Source organism: Loxodonta africana, chromosome 6, assembly GCF_030014295.1.
Source record: "Loxodonta africana isolate mLoxAfr1 chromosome 6, mLoxAfr1.hap2, whole genome shotgun sequence".
NCBI lineage: Eukaryota > Metazoa > Chordata > Mammalia > Proboscidea > Elephantidae > Loxodonta > Loxodonta africana.
The window spans coordinates 4,721,514-4,736,639 of NC_087347.1; the positions used below are offsets into that span (position 1 = coordinate 4,721,514).

General features: G+C 44.6%; 1 protein-coding gene across 3 annotated transcripts in view; it reads right to left on the reverse strand.

Moving 5' to 3' along the window:
* The window catches only part of SCLY (selenocysteine lyase), a 46,904-nt gene extending 43,030 nt beyond the window's left edge, over window positions 1-3,874 (reverse strand). For 2 of the 3 annotated variants that reach the window (XM_010597656.3, XM_023557723.1), the window contains exons 1-2: window positions 3,786-3,874; window positions 22-134 (exon numbers count right to left, since the gene is read on the reverse strand). In XM_010597656.3, coding sequence (XP_010595958.2) covers window positions 22-134; window positions 3,786-3,850 — 178 coding nt within the window. In that variant the 5' untranslated portion in view covers window positions 3,851-3,874. Of the gene's footprint in view, window positions 1-21; window positions 135-3,785 lie in introns of those variants that run through there. The other variant, XM_023557724.2, reaches the window with a different exon arrangement.
* Between the last annotated feature and the right edge of the window lie 11,252 nt (window positions 3,875-15,126).

Consider the following 15,126-nt stretch of genomic DNA (forward strand, 5'->3'; position numbering starts at 1 on the left):
GTGGGCTTCATCTAGAATTACCTGCTGGGTAAGAACTGCTGGGATTTCCCCAGGCTTCCCACATGGCCTCCGTCACAGCCTGGATAACCTCTGGCTCCAGGGGAGTGGTTGCATTGTAGTCCATATAAACTTTTCTTAGGGAAAGAAAACAAAGATGTGTTAATGAAAAGGAGGTGGAATTTGAGAAACATAGCTGTTATTGGTCTATCACGTTAAACAGAGGCGGGGGGGGGGAGGGGAGCAAATACTGCCCAGGCCAGGCGCTGCTCTGCATTGCTCAATGAGCAATCTCCAAATCCTCCCTACCCTTGGAAACAGATACACACTTTCTTGTATTCTCATATTTACCAGCTTCCTTTATAACTGATAGAGGACTGTCCTTCTGTTGTTAATGTTGTTAGTTGCTGACTCTCAATTCCAACTCACAGCCACCCCAAGTGACAGGGTAGAACTGCCCCATAGGGTTTCATAGGCTATAATCTTTATGGAAACAGATAGCCAGGTCTTTCTCCAGGGAAGCCACCAGAGTGAGTTCGAACTGCCAACCTTTTGGTTAGAGCTGATTGCTTAAACGTTGTGCCATCAGGGCTCCTTGGACTGTCCACCTGATTTTTAAAATTATTGTCTGTAGCTTAGGATTAATGATCTGTTGGACCTGAGCCACAGACCTGACTGCTATAAAGGACAGATTGCTGGCCAGGGCCACACATTCTCTAGGGCTCTCTGTTTGCTTTTTAGCTTCTACAAGTTTTCCCAGTCCCTCTCTCTGCAAAGACCTGTGAGGCTCTAGGCAGTTTGGGTGCCCAGTCTCCCCACCCTCCCATCCCTCACTTTGGTCCCACACCCCAGCCTTCTGAGTGGCAGGCTTTGCCCTTGATGTTCCCTTGGATAGTCCTCACCCTACTTCTTTAGATCTTTGCTCCTTGACCCTGGAAGACCATCCCCAGGGCTCTATTTAAATTTGCAGTCATTCAGCCTCCTCCTCTCTGTTTTTTCATACCACACATCATCACCTGGCAGGCTAGATTTGCTCCTTGTTTATTGTCTACCTCAAGAGAATGTAACCCAGTGCATGCTCCATGCACACATGGGGCTTTATCAGTTCTGTACACCATTGCATCCCCCACACTGATAACAATGACTGGCAGATAGTAAAACCAAAAAACCCATTCCATTGAGTTGACCCCAACTCAAAGCAACCCTATATGACAGAGTAGAACTGCCCCATAGGGTTTCCAAGGAGGAGCTAGTGGATTCGAACTGCAGACCCTTTGGTGATGATTTAGGAGATAATATTGGAACCATTTTTCCCTGTCCTAGAATGTGACCTAGCTGGAGCTGGACTCACAAGGACACATCAACTGGGCCCTGAGGTATAAAGACAATAGCTCGGACAATCTTGGAAAACATCTTTTAGGGAATCTTTCACGTAAACTAATAAAACACAGCACAAAAGACCCACATACTTTCCACTCTTGTCTTTTCCTATTAGCATTTAGTAAATAGTGAGATTTGTTGGACCAACAGAGACACTCCTGACTGTCCTTACTGAATCCTGCACTAAAGATGGTTAAGAAAGACAATTCAAAGTGTAGGATCACAGTTTCTAGCCAATCTGTGAAAAGGTGAAGCTTTCAGCGATTTTAGCCTTTTGTGATGTTAATATATACCGATGATTCGGACTTGGGCAGACAGGGCTGTGGAGAGCACACTTGTTCACTTGCCATTCTTGCCTATTCCATAATATTCCCTTAGACTTGGGCAGACAGGGCTGTGGCAGCATGCTTGTCTGTTTCTTCACTTTGCCTTTTTGAATATATGCCGAATAGAACTTTCTTTTGCTTTACTAAACTTTGTGATGTTTTTACACTAGAACAGTTAGCAGCCAAGCTCTTAACCACTGTGTCACCAGGGCTCCGAAGTAAAAGGGGTTCAGTTTATCAGACGACAAACTGAATGTCACAGAGTATACGAATTCCCTGAAAGAGCCCTCAGTAAAATTTATCTGCATATCTTTTTACTAATACCAAAACTTCAGAAGCTATAACACTGTATGTATATAGTAGGTAATCCTGCCTGATGCTATTAACTATATTACTTGATTTTTAAATCAACAATGGTATTTGGACCAATCGCATAGAAATTCTAATACTAGTATTAATTTTTTTTTTTTTTTTTAAGGCACAGTTGATTTTTTTTTTTTTAAATCATGCAGCATGGTCAAATATATGTTCATTTTAAAGCATCTTTTCTATAAACCCAAACCAAACCCATTGCTATCGAGTCGATTCTGGCTCATAGCGACCCTAAAGGTAGAGTAGAACTGCCCCATAGAGTTTCCAAGGAGCACCTGGTGGATTTGAACTGCCGGCCTTTTGCTTAGCAGCAGTAGCTCTTAACCACTAAGCCACCAGGGTTTGCATCTTTTCTGTAAGATGTTCAGAATCAACCAATAGGGACAAGATTCTGGAAAGTCTGACTAGCCATCCTTTGCCACTCTGGTATTATCTCCTAGTCCTGCTGTGACTTTGCATGTGCACTTACGTCTGCTCACATTTCCTATAACTAAGTACCCCAAACTACCTCCGACTAGCTAGTGTTTGCTGGATAATGAAAGCTTCTCAGTCTGTTGAATTGTTGAGCTAATTTATGGCTTGAATTACAGATGAGTATTTTACCTATAATTTTGCTCCGTTATTTGGTATATCCATAAAGTGTTACCAATATTGGATGGGAAAACTAAACTTTATTAGTTTCCTACCAAAAATAAATAAGAAAAAAAGCACTGGAACCCCTTCTCCACTCAGTCCTCTAGGGGATGTTTTCCCAGCTCTCTTTCTTTCTGTCCCAACCAAAGTAGAATACCCAATGAGAAATGGTCTGACTTAGGGCTGGACCCAAATTCTAAACACACACACACACACACACACACACACGCAAGCACGTGCACACACACACACACACACACACACGCAAGCACACACCTGATAGATATTCTAGGACTGGGTAGAGGCCTTTTCTTAAGTTGAAGAAACCTAAACTCATAAACCCAAAATTGCACACCCTGTCCTGTCCCAGGGGAGATGGTTCCTGGAGGTTTAAGAAGCAGCATGGACTAGAAATGTCTCCTGCCGTCTCCCTCTCCTTACTGGTCACCCCATTTCTCAGTTGCTCAGGCCAGTAGCCTGGGAAACATGCTTAATAATACTCATTCCCCCTACATCCACTGCTTCGACAGATCTGTGGGGTCCCCCTTCTCCCCACCTCCATTGCCACCACGAGAGTCCAAGCTACCACTCCCTCCTGGATTATTACAAAAAATAACCAACTGGTTCCCCCGCTTCCTCCCCCTTTCCAACACCCACCCCGACCCTACTTTCCACAAAGCGGACAGAAGGGTTCCCTTAAAATAGAATTAAGTTACATCACTACCCGCTCAAACCCCCAATGGAGCCGTCACCCTTGGCATACACCTCTCAGTCCTTCCTGGGGCGCCCTGCTCTCCGAGCTGGTTACCTCTCTGGCAGCATCCCCACCAAGCCCCATTCCCTCCGGCCGCAGGGGTCGGCCCTCCCGGCTGCCCTGGACCCGGCAGGCTCGTTGTGGCCTCTGGGCCGCTGCAGAGCTTCCTGCCATGCTGTCTCCAGTCCTTGCAGGCTGTCACCCAAGATTCAGCAGCCCTCGGGAAGTCCTCCCAGGCTGCGGCCAGCACCCTGATTCGGCCTCCCCGGCCGTCAGCCTGCGGGCCCCGAGGACGACCACAGCCCCCTGCCCTCACTGCGCACCTCTCCGGCAGGTTCTCCTCTCCGAGCCCCCGCGTGTCCCTCCTTGGCGCCGCTGCTGCCGCCATCCCCGCCCGCCCGCGTTGCTCTAAGGGGCCCGCCCGCCCCGGCCAAAGGCCGCCGAGCGGCAGGCGCGCAGGAGGCAGGGCCGTGAGATCCGGGCAGTTCGGATTGGCTGAGCTGCGCAGGCCCGGCCAATCCTCGCGCTCCCGCGGGCCAGGGGGATGGTCCGCAGGGAGGCGGGGCCCCCGGCGCCTGCCGATTGGCTGCGCGAGGTCAGGTGACTGGGCTGGCAGGGGGCCTCCGGGGCGCCACGGAGGGGCGGAGCCGGGGCGCCTGCGGGAGTCGCTGGCAGGAGCGCGACAGAGCTCTGGCTTAGCCTCCCGGTGAGTCCACCGGATTCGCTGAGCCTATTCTTCCTCCCTATGGCTCCTGCCTCCGGAGCGCGTTGCGAGGGCCCTAGGCGCGTCGCTGTGCAAGTGGAGCGCCCCAAGGGCAGCGAGCCAACAATCGGTGGTGTAGCCGAGAGCTTGGCCGATTTGGACGTGAGGAGACCGGGACGTGAGGAGACCGGGACTTGAGGAGACCGGAATATAGGAGACCAGGATCTGCGAAGACCGGGACGTGAGGAGACCGGGACGTGAGGAGACCTGGACTTGAGGAGACCGGGATACAGGAGACCAGGATCTGCGAAGACCGGGACGTGAGGAGACCGGGACGTGAGGAGACCTGGCCTGTGGAGACCGGGATATAGGAGACCAGGATCTGAGGAGATCTGGACCTGAGGAGCCTGGGACCTGGGGAGACATGGGCATGAGGAGACCAGGACTTGAGGAGACTGGAATGAAGGAGAGGAGGATCTCAGGAGACATGGATGTGAGGAAACATGGACGTGAGGAGACTGGGACATGAGAGGACCGGGACAGGAGGAGACCAGGATGTGAGGGGGCTGGGACATGAGGAGACTTGAACCTGAGAAATGAGCAGGAGGAGCCAGCAAGACGGAGCTGGGCAAGAAGGGGTGCAGGTTCTGTGTGAGTCGCACTTGTAGTTGCTGCACTCTCAGGGCTTGCACTCAAGTGCTTTTATCTGTCTGTACCTCCCCCCCACCCCCATAGACTGTAAGCTCCCTGAGAGCAGGGACCTGTCACAGCTTTTACCACAACCAGTACTTGAAGGGGAGAATAGTACTGGGACACACAATGCAATGAGTAAAGGTGGGAGTTGGAGGAAGCCCAGGGACAGCTGACAAGTGATTCATCTCAAGTGCTGCTTGTTGTTGTTGATGTTGTTGTTAGGTGCCATCCAGTCAGTTCCTACTCACAGCGACCCTGTGTACCACAGAACGAAACACTGCCCAATCCTGCACCATCCTTACAATTGTTATGCTTGAGCCCATTGTTGCAGCCACTGTGTCAATCCATCTCCTTCAAGGTCCTCCTCTTTTCCATTGACCCTGTACTTTACCAAGCATGATGTCCGTCTCTAGGGACTGATCCCTCCTGACAACATGTCCAAAATATGTAAGATGCAGTCTCGCCATCCTTACTTCCAAGGAGTATTCTGGTTGTACTTCTTCCAATACAGATTTGTTCGTTCTTTTGGCACTCCGTGATATATTCAATGTTCTTCACCAACACCACAGTTCAAAGGCATCAGTTCTTCTTCGGTCTTCTTTATTCATTGTCCAGTTTTCACATGCATATGATGTGATTGAAAATATCATGGCTTGGCTCAGGCGCACCTTAGTCTTCAAGGTGACATCTTTGTTTTTCAGCACTTCAGAGAAGCCCTCTGCAGCAGATTTGCCCAATGCAACACTTCTTTTGATTTCTTGACTGCTGCTTCCATGGCTGTTGATTGTGGATCCAAGTAAAATGAAATCCTTGACAACTTCAGTCTTTTCTCCGTTTATCGTGATGTTGCTCATTGGTCCAGTTGTGAGGATTTTTGTTTTCTTTATGTTGAGGTGCAATCCATACTGAAGGCTGTGGTCTTTAATCTTCATTAGTAAGTGCTTCAAGTCCTCTTCATTTTCAGCAAGCAAGGTTGTCATCTACATAACACAGGTCGTTAATGAGTCTTCCTCCAATCCTGATGCCCCACTCTTCTTCATATAGTCCAGCTTCTCGTATTATTTATTCAGTATACAGATTGAAGACTAAGGTGCGCCTGACCCAAGCCATGGTGTTTTCAGCCATCAGCCTTTGGGATTGGCTTTGTTTTTTTTTTTTTTAACTTATCATAACCCCTTGGACATTCATCCAGGTTGTTGCAAATATCAGTAGCTCATTCCTTTTATGGCATGTGTGCATCAGTTTGTTTATCCCTTCACAGGTTGAAGGACATCTGAGCTGATTCCAGTTTATAGCTATTATGAGTGAAGATGCTATGAACACTGATGTACAGATTATTGTGTGAACATAAGTTTTCATTTCTCTGGGATGAATAGTCAGGAGTCCAATTGCTAGGTCACATGACCCAGTGAATGAAATTCCCAACTATAATTGTGTATTTGTCTATTTCTCCTTTCAGCTCTATCAGTTTTTACTTCGTGTATCTTGAGACTCTTTTGTATGGTTCGTGAACATTTAGGATTGTTATGTCTTCCTGGTGGTGAACCTTTTAACATTATGTAATATCCATCTTTGTTTCTGGCAATTTTCTTTACTCTGAAGTCTAAATTATGGCATATCAACTTAGCCATTCCTTTTTCTTTTTTTTTAATAAATTTTGCATGCCATACCTATTTCCATTCTTTCAATCTACTAATGTCTTTGAATTTGTTGCAAGTTATTGTAAATACCATATAATTTTTAAAAAATCCATTCTGTCAATCTCTGTCTTTTGGCATATTTAGACCATTTACATATAAGATAATTATTGATATGTTAGTACTTAAATCTGCCATTTCATTATTTTGTTTCCTCTGGTTTCTATTCCTCTCTCTTTGCTTGTATTCCTGTGGATTATTTGAAATTTTTAATTAATTATTGTGCTTTAGATAAAGGTTTACAGAGCAAATCAGTTTCTTATTAAATAATTAATACACATATTATTTTGTAACATTGGTTGCCAACCCCACGACTTGTCAACACTATCCCCTTCTTGTCTTTTGGCTCCCCGTTACCAGCTTTCCTGTCCCCTCCTGCATTCTCATCCTTACCCCTGGGCTGGTGTGCCCATTTAGTCTCCTTTTGTTTTATGAACCTGTCTAATCTTTGGCTGAATGTTGAACCTCAGGAGTGACTTCACTACTGAGCTAAAAGGGTGTCCGGGGTCTATACTCTTGGGGTTTCTCCAGCCTCTGTCAGACCAATAAGTCTGGTCTTTTTTTGTGAGTTAGAATTTTGTTCTACATTTTTCTCCAGCTCTGTCCAGGACCCTCTATTGTGATCCTTGTCAGAGCAGTCAGTGGTGGTACTCGGGCACCATCTAGTTGTGCTGGACTCAGTCTGGTGGAGGCTGTGGTAGTTGTGGTCCATTAGTCCTTCGGACTGATCTTTCCCTTGTGTCCTTGGTTTCCTTCATTCTCCCTTGCTCCAGATTGGGGGATGGATCTTAGATGGTACTTGAAATTTTTTAGTATTCCACCTTGACTTCTTTATAGGATATTTAAAAATTGAGACATAATTCACATGCTATAAAATTTGAATTAAAAAAATCTTTTTATAATATATGTTTTATTTTGTTTTTGGTGAAAATGTGTGCAGCCACACATACATCATTCAACAATCTTTATGTGTACAATTCAGTGACATGGGTTACATTCTTCATGCTGTGTCACCATTCTTTCTATCTCTTCCCAAGTTATTTCATCACCATTTAAACTCACTGGCCTCTAAACTTCTCATCTATGCTTTAGAGTTACTCCTGTCAATTTGATCTCATATAGCTAATTCTTTAAAAGAGCACAGTGCTTCAGGCAAACATTCCTTACTAATTGAGCTAAACTGTTGTTTGGTTTAAAGATGACTTCAGGGGATAGTTTTGGTTGAAGGTTTAAAGATTAACTCAGGGCAATAGAGTCAGGAAGTCTGGATTCCATAAGAATTTGAAATTTTTTCCCCTTTTGGTCAGGACCCACCTACTGAATCCTTGATGAAAACATTCCATAATGGTAGCTGGGCACCACCTAGTTCTTCTGGCCTCATGGCAAAGGAGGAAGTAGTTCAGGGAGGCAATTAGTCCTACAGCCCAGTTTCTCCTCTAGTTCCTGGGTCTCCTTCTTCCTCTGCTGCTCCAGGTGGATTGAGACCAATTGGATGGCAGCTTGCAGGCTTTTAAGACCCCAGACCCTACTCAATGAACTAGGAGGTAGAACAGAAACTCTAAAAACAGTATTAGGCCAAATTGACTGGACTGTTCCACGAAACTATGACCCTTAACCTTCAAACCAAGAATGCTGATCACGTGAGGTATTTGTTGTGCCTTAGTAGTATCAGCAGCTGCTTCCGTTCTTTTTTTTTATGTTATTGTAAAATTCTGTCTAACACAGCATTTACCAATTTGACCTTTTTCTGGCGTAGAGCTTAGTGATATCAGTTACATTAGTCAGTCGTGTAACCATTACCCTTAATGATGCCAGCTTTCCCATCACCACAGACAAAATAGCAGTACCTCCCAAAGAATGGCTTCTCCTGCCTCAGCCCCCACTCCGACATAACCAGGCATAACCATTGGTTTCTATACAGTTACCTGTTCTTGCCATTTCATATGAATCAGAATACTCAATATTTGTCCTTTTCTGATCGACTTATTTTACTCAGCATAATGCTCCTCTAGGGTCATCCATGTTGTAGCATGTACCAGGACGTCATTCCTCTTTATGGCTGAGTAGTATTCCATTGCATGTAGGTACCACACTTTGTTTATCCATTTATCTGACGTTGGGTACTTAGGTTGTTTCCACCTTTTTTCTGTTGTGAATAGCGCTGCAATGAACATAGGTGAAGATGTATAATCTTTTACATTTTAACGTTTCTGAAATTGAAATGCATCCTATAGGTGAAGTTAGAAAAGAGGGACAGAATTTCTGGTACCACACTTGGGAGAACACTGTGATATAGTTATCCTTTAACACTTTTGCTTTTAGCTTTTATTTTTGCTGTTTGCCTCTTTGCTTCCAAACAACATGCTGAAGCTGTTGTCTTATGTTAGATTCCTCCCTGGAGCACAGCCTGGGTCAAGGGCTTGCACGTGGGCAGTTTATTTATGTTTGTGATTCCATGATCCAAGGGGCAAGTACCAGGGACTGGGGAAAGCAAATGGGGTCCGGGAGCGGAAGAGCCAATATAAGGTGCATTTAAGTGAGTCACCACTAGGGGCAGCTGGAATTCAATCCTGCTGGGACCTTCTGAGGAGCCATGCAGAAGATGTCTCAGAATTGTCTACCCAAAGGATAGACAGGGAACATTTTCCCACTGGCTTCACACTTCGACATGCATTGAGTGCAGCACTGGAGAAGCCCCAGATAGGTGGTGTAGCTGAGGCAAGGTAATGTCAGATTACACCTGCACCAAGCAGTTGCTGAAGCAATAAAAAAGAAATAGCTAAAGAAAAAAGGGTAGGTTAAAAAAAAAAAAAAAAGGTTAAGAGGATAGAAAAAATGCCCAATACAACTACAATTGCTCTCTCTCTCTTTTTGTATAAGAATGTCATAACAACTTTATTTATAACATCCAAAAACTGGAAAAAAAATCCAAAAGCCCATCAACAGGAGAATGGGTAAACCAATTGTGGTATAAACCAAAAACCAAACTTGTTGCCATCAAGTTGATTCTGATTCATAGCAACCCTATAGGACAGAGTAGAACTGCCCCATAGGGTTTCCAAGGAGTGGCTGGTGGATTCAAACTGTCGACCTTTTAGTTAGCAGCTGAGCTCTTAACCACTGTGCCCCCAGGCCTCCAATGAAATACTACTGGGCAACAAAAAAGAATGGAACGCTAGTACATGCAACAACATGGATGATTCTTACAGACATCATGCTAAACAAAAGAAGCTGGAAAACAAAGAATACGTACTATAAGATCCCCTTCACATGAAATTAAAGAACAGGCTAAATTAACCTATCCACCACCCATGTGCCAGTTTGTTGTACTATGGTAGTTTGCGTGTTGGTATGATGCCGGGAAGCTGTGCCACCGGTATTTCAAATACCAGCAGGGTCATCCATGGTGGATAGGTTTCAGTGGAGCCTCTAGACTAAGACTAGAAAGAAGGGCCTGACAATCTATTTCCAAAAATTAGCCAGTGAAAACCCTATGGATCACAATGGAATATTGTTTGATACAGTGCTGGAAGGTAAGCTCCTAGGTTGGAAGGCACTACACAACACGTAAACAATGGGCTCAAACATACCAATGATTGTAAAGATGGTGAGGGATCAAGCAATGTTTCTTTCTGTAACAACAAACTAATCTTAGAGGAGAAAAATCAGAACATCGGTCTTCTCTGCTGAGGTGTGGGGGTTAACTGCAAAGTAGCATGAGAGAACTTTGTGGGATAATAAAAATGGCCCGTATTTTGATAAGGGTGTAGGTTACATGGGTTTATACATTTATCAAAACTCACTGATTTGATCACTTAAGATGTTTACATTTTACTGTGTGTAAATTTTACTTAAAAAAAAACTAAACAATGTACAAAGAACCATTTGACAATGATCATGGAGATTGTGCCTGGCAAGGGGTGGATGTGGGCTGGCGATCTGTAGGGTCGGGGCGCCTGCGCAGAAGCGCTTTTTCAGTCGGCTGCCTTGGCCGGGAGGACTGAGTGAACCAGAAGTACGTGGTGATCATCCCTAGCTGCTTTAGGAAAATGGCAGGCTTTCCCAAGGCGTTCCGCATGTATTTTCCTCCAGACTGGCAAGGTTAAAGGAGAAGTTGACAGCCCTCGAATGGGAACCACAGTACATTGAAGCCCAGGGGACGGAAGGTACATCACATTCTGGAGCCATGAGTTGGAATCCGCTCGATGGCAATGGGTTTGGTTTTTGGGCTCTGAAGCCATGTTGCTGGAAGCTTGGTACAGACACAGACCCACCTGGGAAAGGCCCAGCAGCCTTGGCTCCTTTCTCCTCACACACTTATTCTCATAGGTCTTATTCTCTTTTTCAAAAGTATGGACCTTGGGCTCTGCTGTGTGTCTGAGGGTGTGATGTGGCAGGTGGGAGAAGTCCTAGGGAACTCTTGAACAAAACATTAGAGATTTTACCTTTTCAGTAACTTTTTTTTTAAATTAATTTTTGTTGTGCTTTAAGTGAAAGTTTACAATTCAAGTCAGTCTCTCGTACAAAAATTTATACACACCTTGCTATACACTGCTAATAAATTTGCCCTTTTAAAGTGTACAGTTCAGTGGTTTTCAGTATAGTCACAAGGTTGTGCAACCATCATCTTGCTCTAATTCCAAAACATTTGTGCCTTCTCGAAAAAAAAAAAACACTGTAGCCCTTAGATTTCACTCTAACCTTCTCTCCCTACAGCCCCTGACACTCACTAAGATACTTCTATCTCTATGGTTATGTCTATTCTGGTCATATCACAACTTATATGCCCAGAAATCGGAAACCCTGTTGGTGTAGTGGTTAAGTGCTAGGTTGCTAACCAAAAGGTTGGCAGTTCAAATCCACCAGGTGCTCGTTGGAAACTCTATGGGTCAGTTCTACTCTGTCCCATAGGGTCGTTATGAGTCGGAATCGACTTGGCGGCAGTGGGTTTATGTCCAGAAATATAATTTCATACAATATGCGGACTTTTGTATCTGGTTTCTTTCACTTAGGATAATGCTTTCATTTGACAGTTTGTGTTAGTATTAATTCTTTTTAATGGATAAATAATATTCCTTTGTCTATGCTGCATTTTGCCTATTCATTCATCACTTGAACATTTGGGTTGTATCCAGTTTTTGGTTATGAATGTGCTGCTATGAACATCAGTATACAAGTTTCTGAGTGGGTATGTTTTCATTTCCCTTGAGTATATACCTAGAAATGGAATTGCTGGGCAATATGATAAGTCTGTTAAGGAACTTCTGAAATGCTTTAAAATGTCATGCACCATTTTGCATTCCCACCAGCAATGTATCAGTGTTTAGTTTTTTCATATCCTCTTCAACAATTATTACCATCCATCTTTTTAACTACAGCCATCTTAGTAAGTGTGAAGTAGTATTTTACTGTGGTTTAAATTCCATTTCCCTGATGGCTAAAGGTACTGAGCAGATTTTCCTGTACTTATTGGCCATTTGTATATCTTTTATGGAAATTTGTCTATTCAAATAGTTTGTCCATTGTTTGAATTGTCTTCTTATTAAGTTCTAATACCTCTTTATGTATTCTGGATACCAGACCCTTATCTGATGTGATTTACATATATTTTCTTCCATTCTGTGGGTTGCCTTTTCATCTTCTTGATGTCCTTTGAGCACAAAAGTTTTTAATTTTGATGAAGTCCAATTTATCTATTTTTCCTTTGGTTGTTTGTACTTCAGTTGTTATATCTAAGAAACCATTGCCTAATCCAATGTCATAAAGATTTAAACCTTTGTTTTCTTTTAAGAGTTTGATGGTCTTGTGCTGAGGATTTTTGTGTGTATAGAAGAGATATTGATCTGTAGTTTTCTTATGATGCCTTTGTCTGAATTAGAAATCAAGATAATTGGCCTTGTAGAATGAGTTGGGAAATGCTCTATTTTTGTGTGTTTGTGACGGATGATATTATATTTTTTAAATGTTTGGTAGTATTCACCAGTGAAGCCATCTCTGCCTGGACTTTTCTCTATTCTCTATTGTGTTCTGCTTTGACATGTTGTTGGGAGGGATCAGTCCCTGGAGAAGGACATCATGCTTGGCAGAGCACAGGGTCAGCGGAAAAGAGGAAGACCCTCAACGAGGTGGATTGACACAGTGGCTGCAACAGTGAGCTCAAGCATAACAATGATTGTGAGGATGGTGCTGGACCAGGCAGTGTTTCGTTCTGTTGTGCATAGGGTCACTATGACTCGGAACCGACTCGACAGCTCCTAACAACAACAAGTGGTTGCCAGGCTGCTGGTTTTCACTTGGAATGTAGGCTGTTAGTTTTCAAGGCTACAGTAATGTTGGAGAGTGGGAAATGGGAGTAAACACACAGAAAACCCAATGCCATGCGGCTGATTCCAACTCATAGAGACCCTACAGGGCAGAGTAGAACTGCCTCAGAGTATTTCCAAGGAATGGTTGGTGATTCAAACTGCCAACCTTTTGGTTAGCAGTCAAGCTCTTAACCACTGCACCATCAGGGCTGGGAAGCGGTACTACCCATAATCCAGCGCCATCGATTCGATTCCGACTCATAGCGACCCTAATAGGACAGGGTAGAACTGCCCCATAAAGTTTCCAAGGAGCGCCTGGGCGGATTCGAACTGCTGACCTCTTGGTTAGCAGCCGTAGCACTTAACCACTACGCCACCAGTGGTACTAAAGAAAAAGGAGAGTTAAAATGCCACAAGGCTCACTGTTCTTACTGACATTTAGCCATCTTTCCTGAGTAAAGGCTCCTTGGATTGCTGGAAGTCTTTGGTTAGTTCCCAGAGTTCTGAAAATGCTGACCCTGACAACTTTTGCCAGTTTTCTTGTTGCCCCTACAGAGAAGATAGTTCACAGGGGGACTCGGCTTGTTCCTTCTCTGTGATCACTGTCCTGCACTGCCTGATGTCCGATGTCTGAAACCCATTCCCTCATATTGCGTCAGGTTTTCAGTTGTTTCAGTTGGGAGGGTATATCCAGTCCTCGTTACTCCATCTTGGCCATAAGCACACTCCTCTGGCATTTGTATCTAATAATCTTCTCATAGTTTTGTCTGTTTTCGTCCGCAGCCTGGCAAACTTCCCCAAAGTTGTCTCTGTGTCATTGACTTGTTTCTCAGCATTAACCCTAGTCTTTGCTGCTATGGATTTAACTGTTAACGTGGATTTAGCTATTATCTCACCTAAGTCCTTTTCATAGTTCCATTCTGTTGCCTTTTGATTTGAGCCTACTCTCTCCTTAGGACTTGTTGATCCTGAGTCCTAGGTACCACTTAACTGCGTTCCCCTAAACATAGAATTTTTTCCCTGAAACTTTTTCCCCGAAACTTTTCCCCCCAGCTCTACACTTCCAGAGTCATGTTCATCCTTAGATTTTTTTTTTTTTTTGTAGTACTTTTTTCACAAGCTCATTTACTCAAGTAAAGCAAACTGTGTTCAGCCTTGGCATTTCTCAGCTGATGGAAGGGTGGTTTGCTCACCACCCTCATCTGATGTGACGTCAGACGTGCTCCTCAGTAGCAGCCTGGACTGGTTGGTTTATCCAACCTCCAGCTTCGTGAGCAGGCTTCCCTGTTACTTGTGCTCTTCTGCCTCTGAGTCTTTCACCCTCCTCCAATCCCCGATCCCCACTGGTTCTCTGGACCATCATGTACTTAGGAAGCCACTATGCATAGCATGACCTGTAACCAGGGCTTGTCCCACCTCCATCCCTCTTTAGAGCCAAGAACACACATTTCTCTTCAGGTGCCCTCTCCCACCAATTAGCTACCTAGTTGTTTCCTGAAATCTGCAGGTTCTGTCCAGATGCAGACAGCTGGGGATGGGAAGGAAGAACAAAGTTCTCTGCCTCCTAACACAGCTCCTGGGGTGTGGTGTGGTCAGGTAGAGTGAGAGCCTGTCCACTACCCTGTGGGCAACACCCTGGGTCTCTGAGCAGGAGCACCGAGGGTGCAGGTGAAAAGCTTCTGTTCATTCTCAGAAAGTCTCTGGTTCATGAAGTGGACTTAACTCTCTTTTGGGTGGAGAATTTTCCTCTTGTTTTCATGTCATCATAGGTAGTTGCTTTGAGAAGCCAAGAGAGGCTTCACTAATCTTATGGCGTTATGCCTTAAGCCATTTCTTAAGCTCCTGCTGTATTTACTCCACATTAAACAATCACATTGTAAAAACCTACTGAATGCTTACTAGTAACACAGGATGGCTAAGACAAGGTCCTGCATTCTGGATGTTGATTCCTGGGAGAGCAGGAATACTTGTGTGAACAACTGCAATCCGCACCCTAGATGCTTGCTGAAGCCTGGGCCAGAATATGAGGCTACCTTCAGGAGTGTCTGTCTGCATGTAAGCGCAGAAACGCTTTAGAGAGACCTCATTATCGGAACTGAATCTTGAAAGGACCCCAAGGACGGAAGACAGGTGTTTGGGGAGAGTGGACCTCATGCCAGGGCATAAAGGCACTGCTTTGAGGCCAGGATCCTTGGGGCAAAGACTGCCAGGGATGATGGCAAGGTGGACAGGGGCCTGATCACAATGGATGCGAAGCACAGGTGGC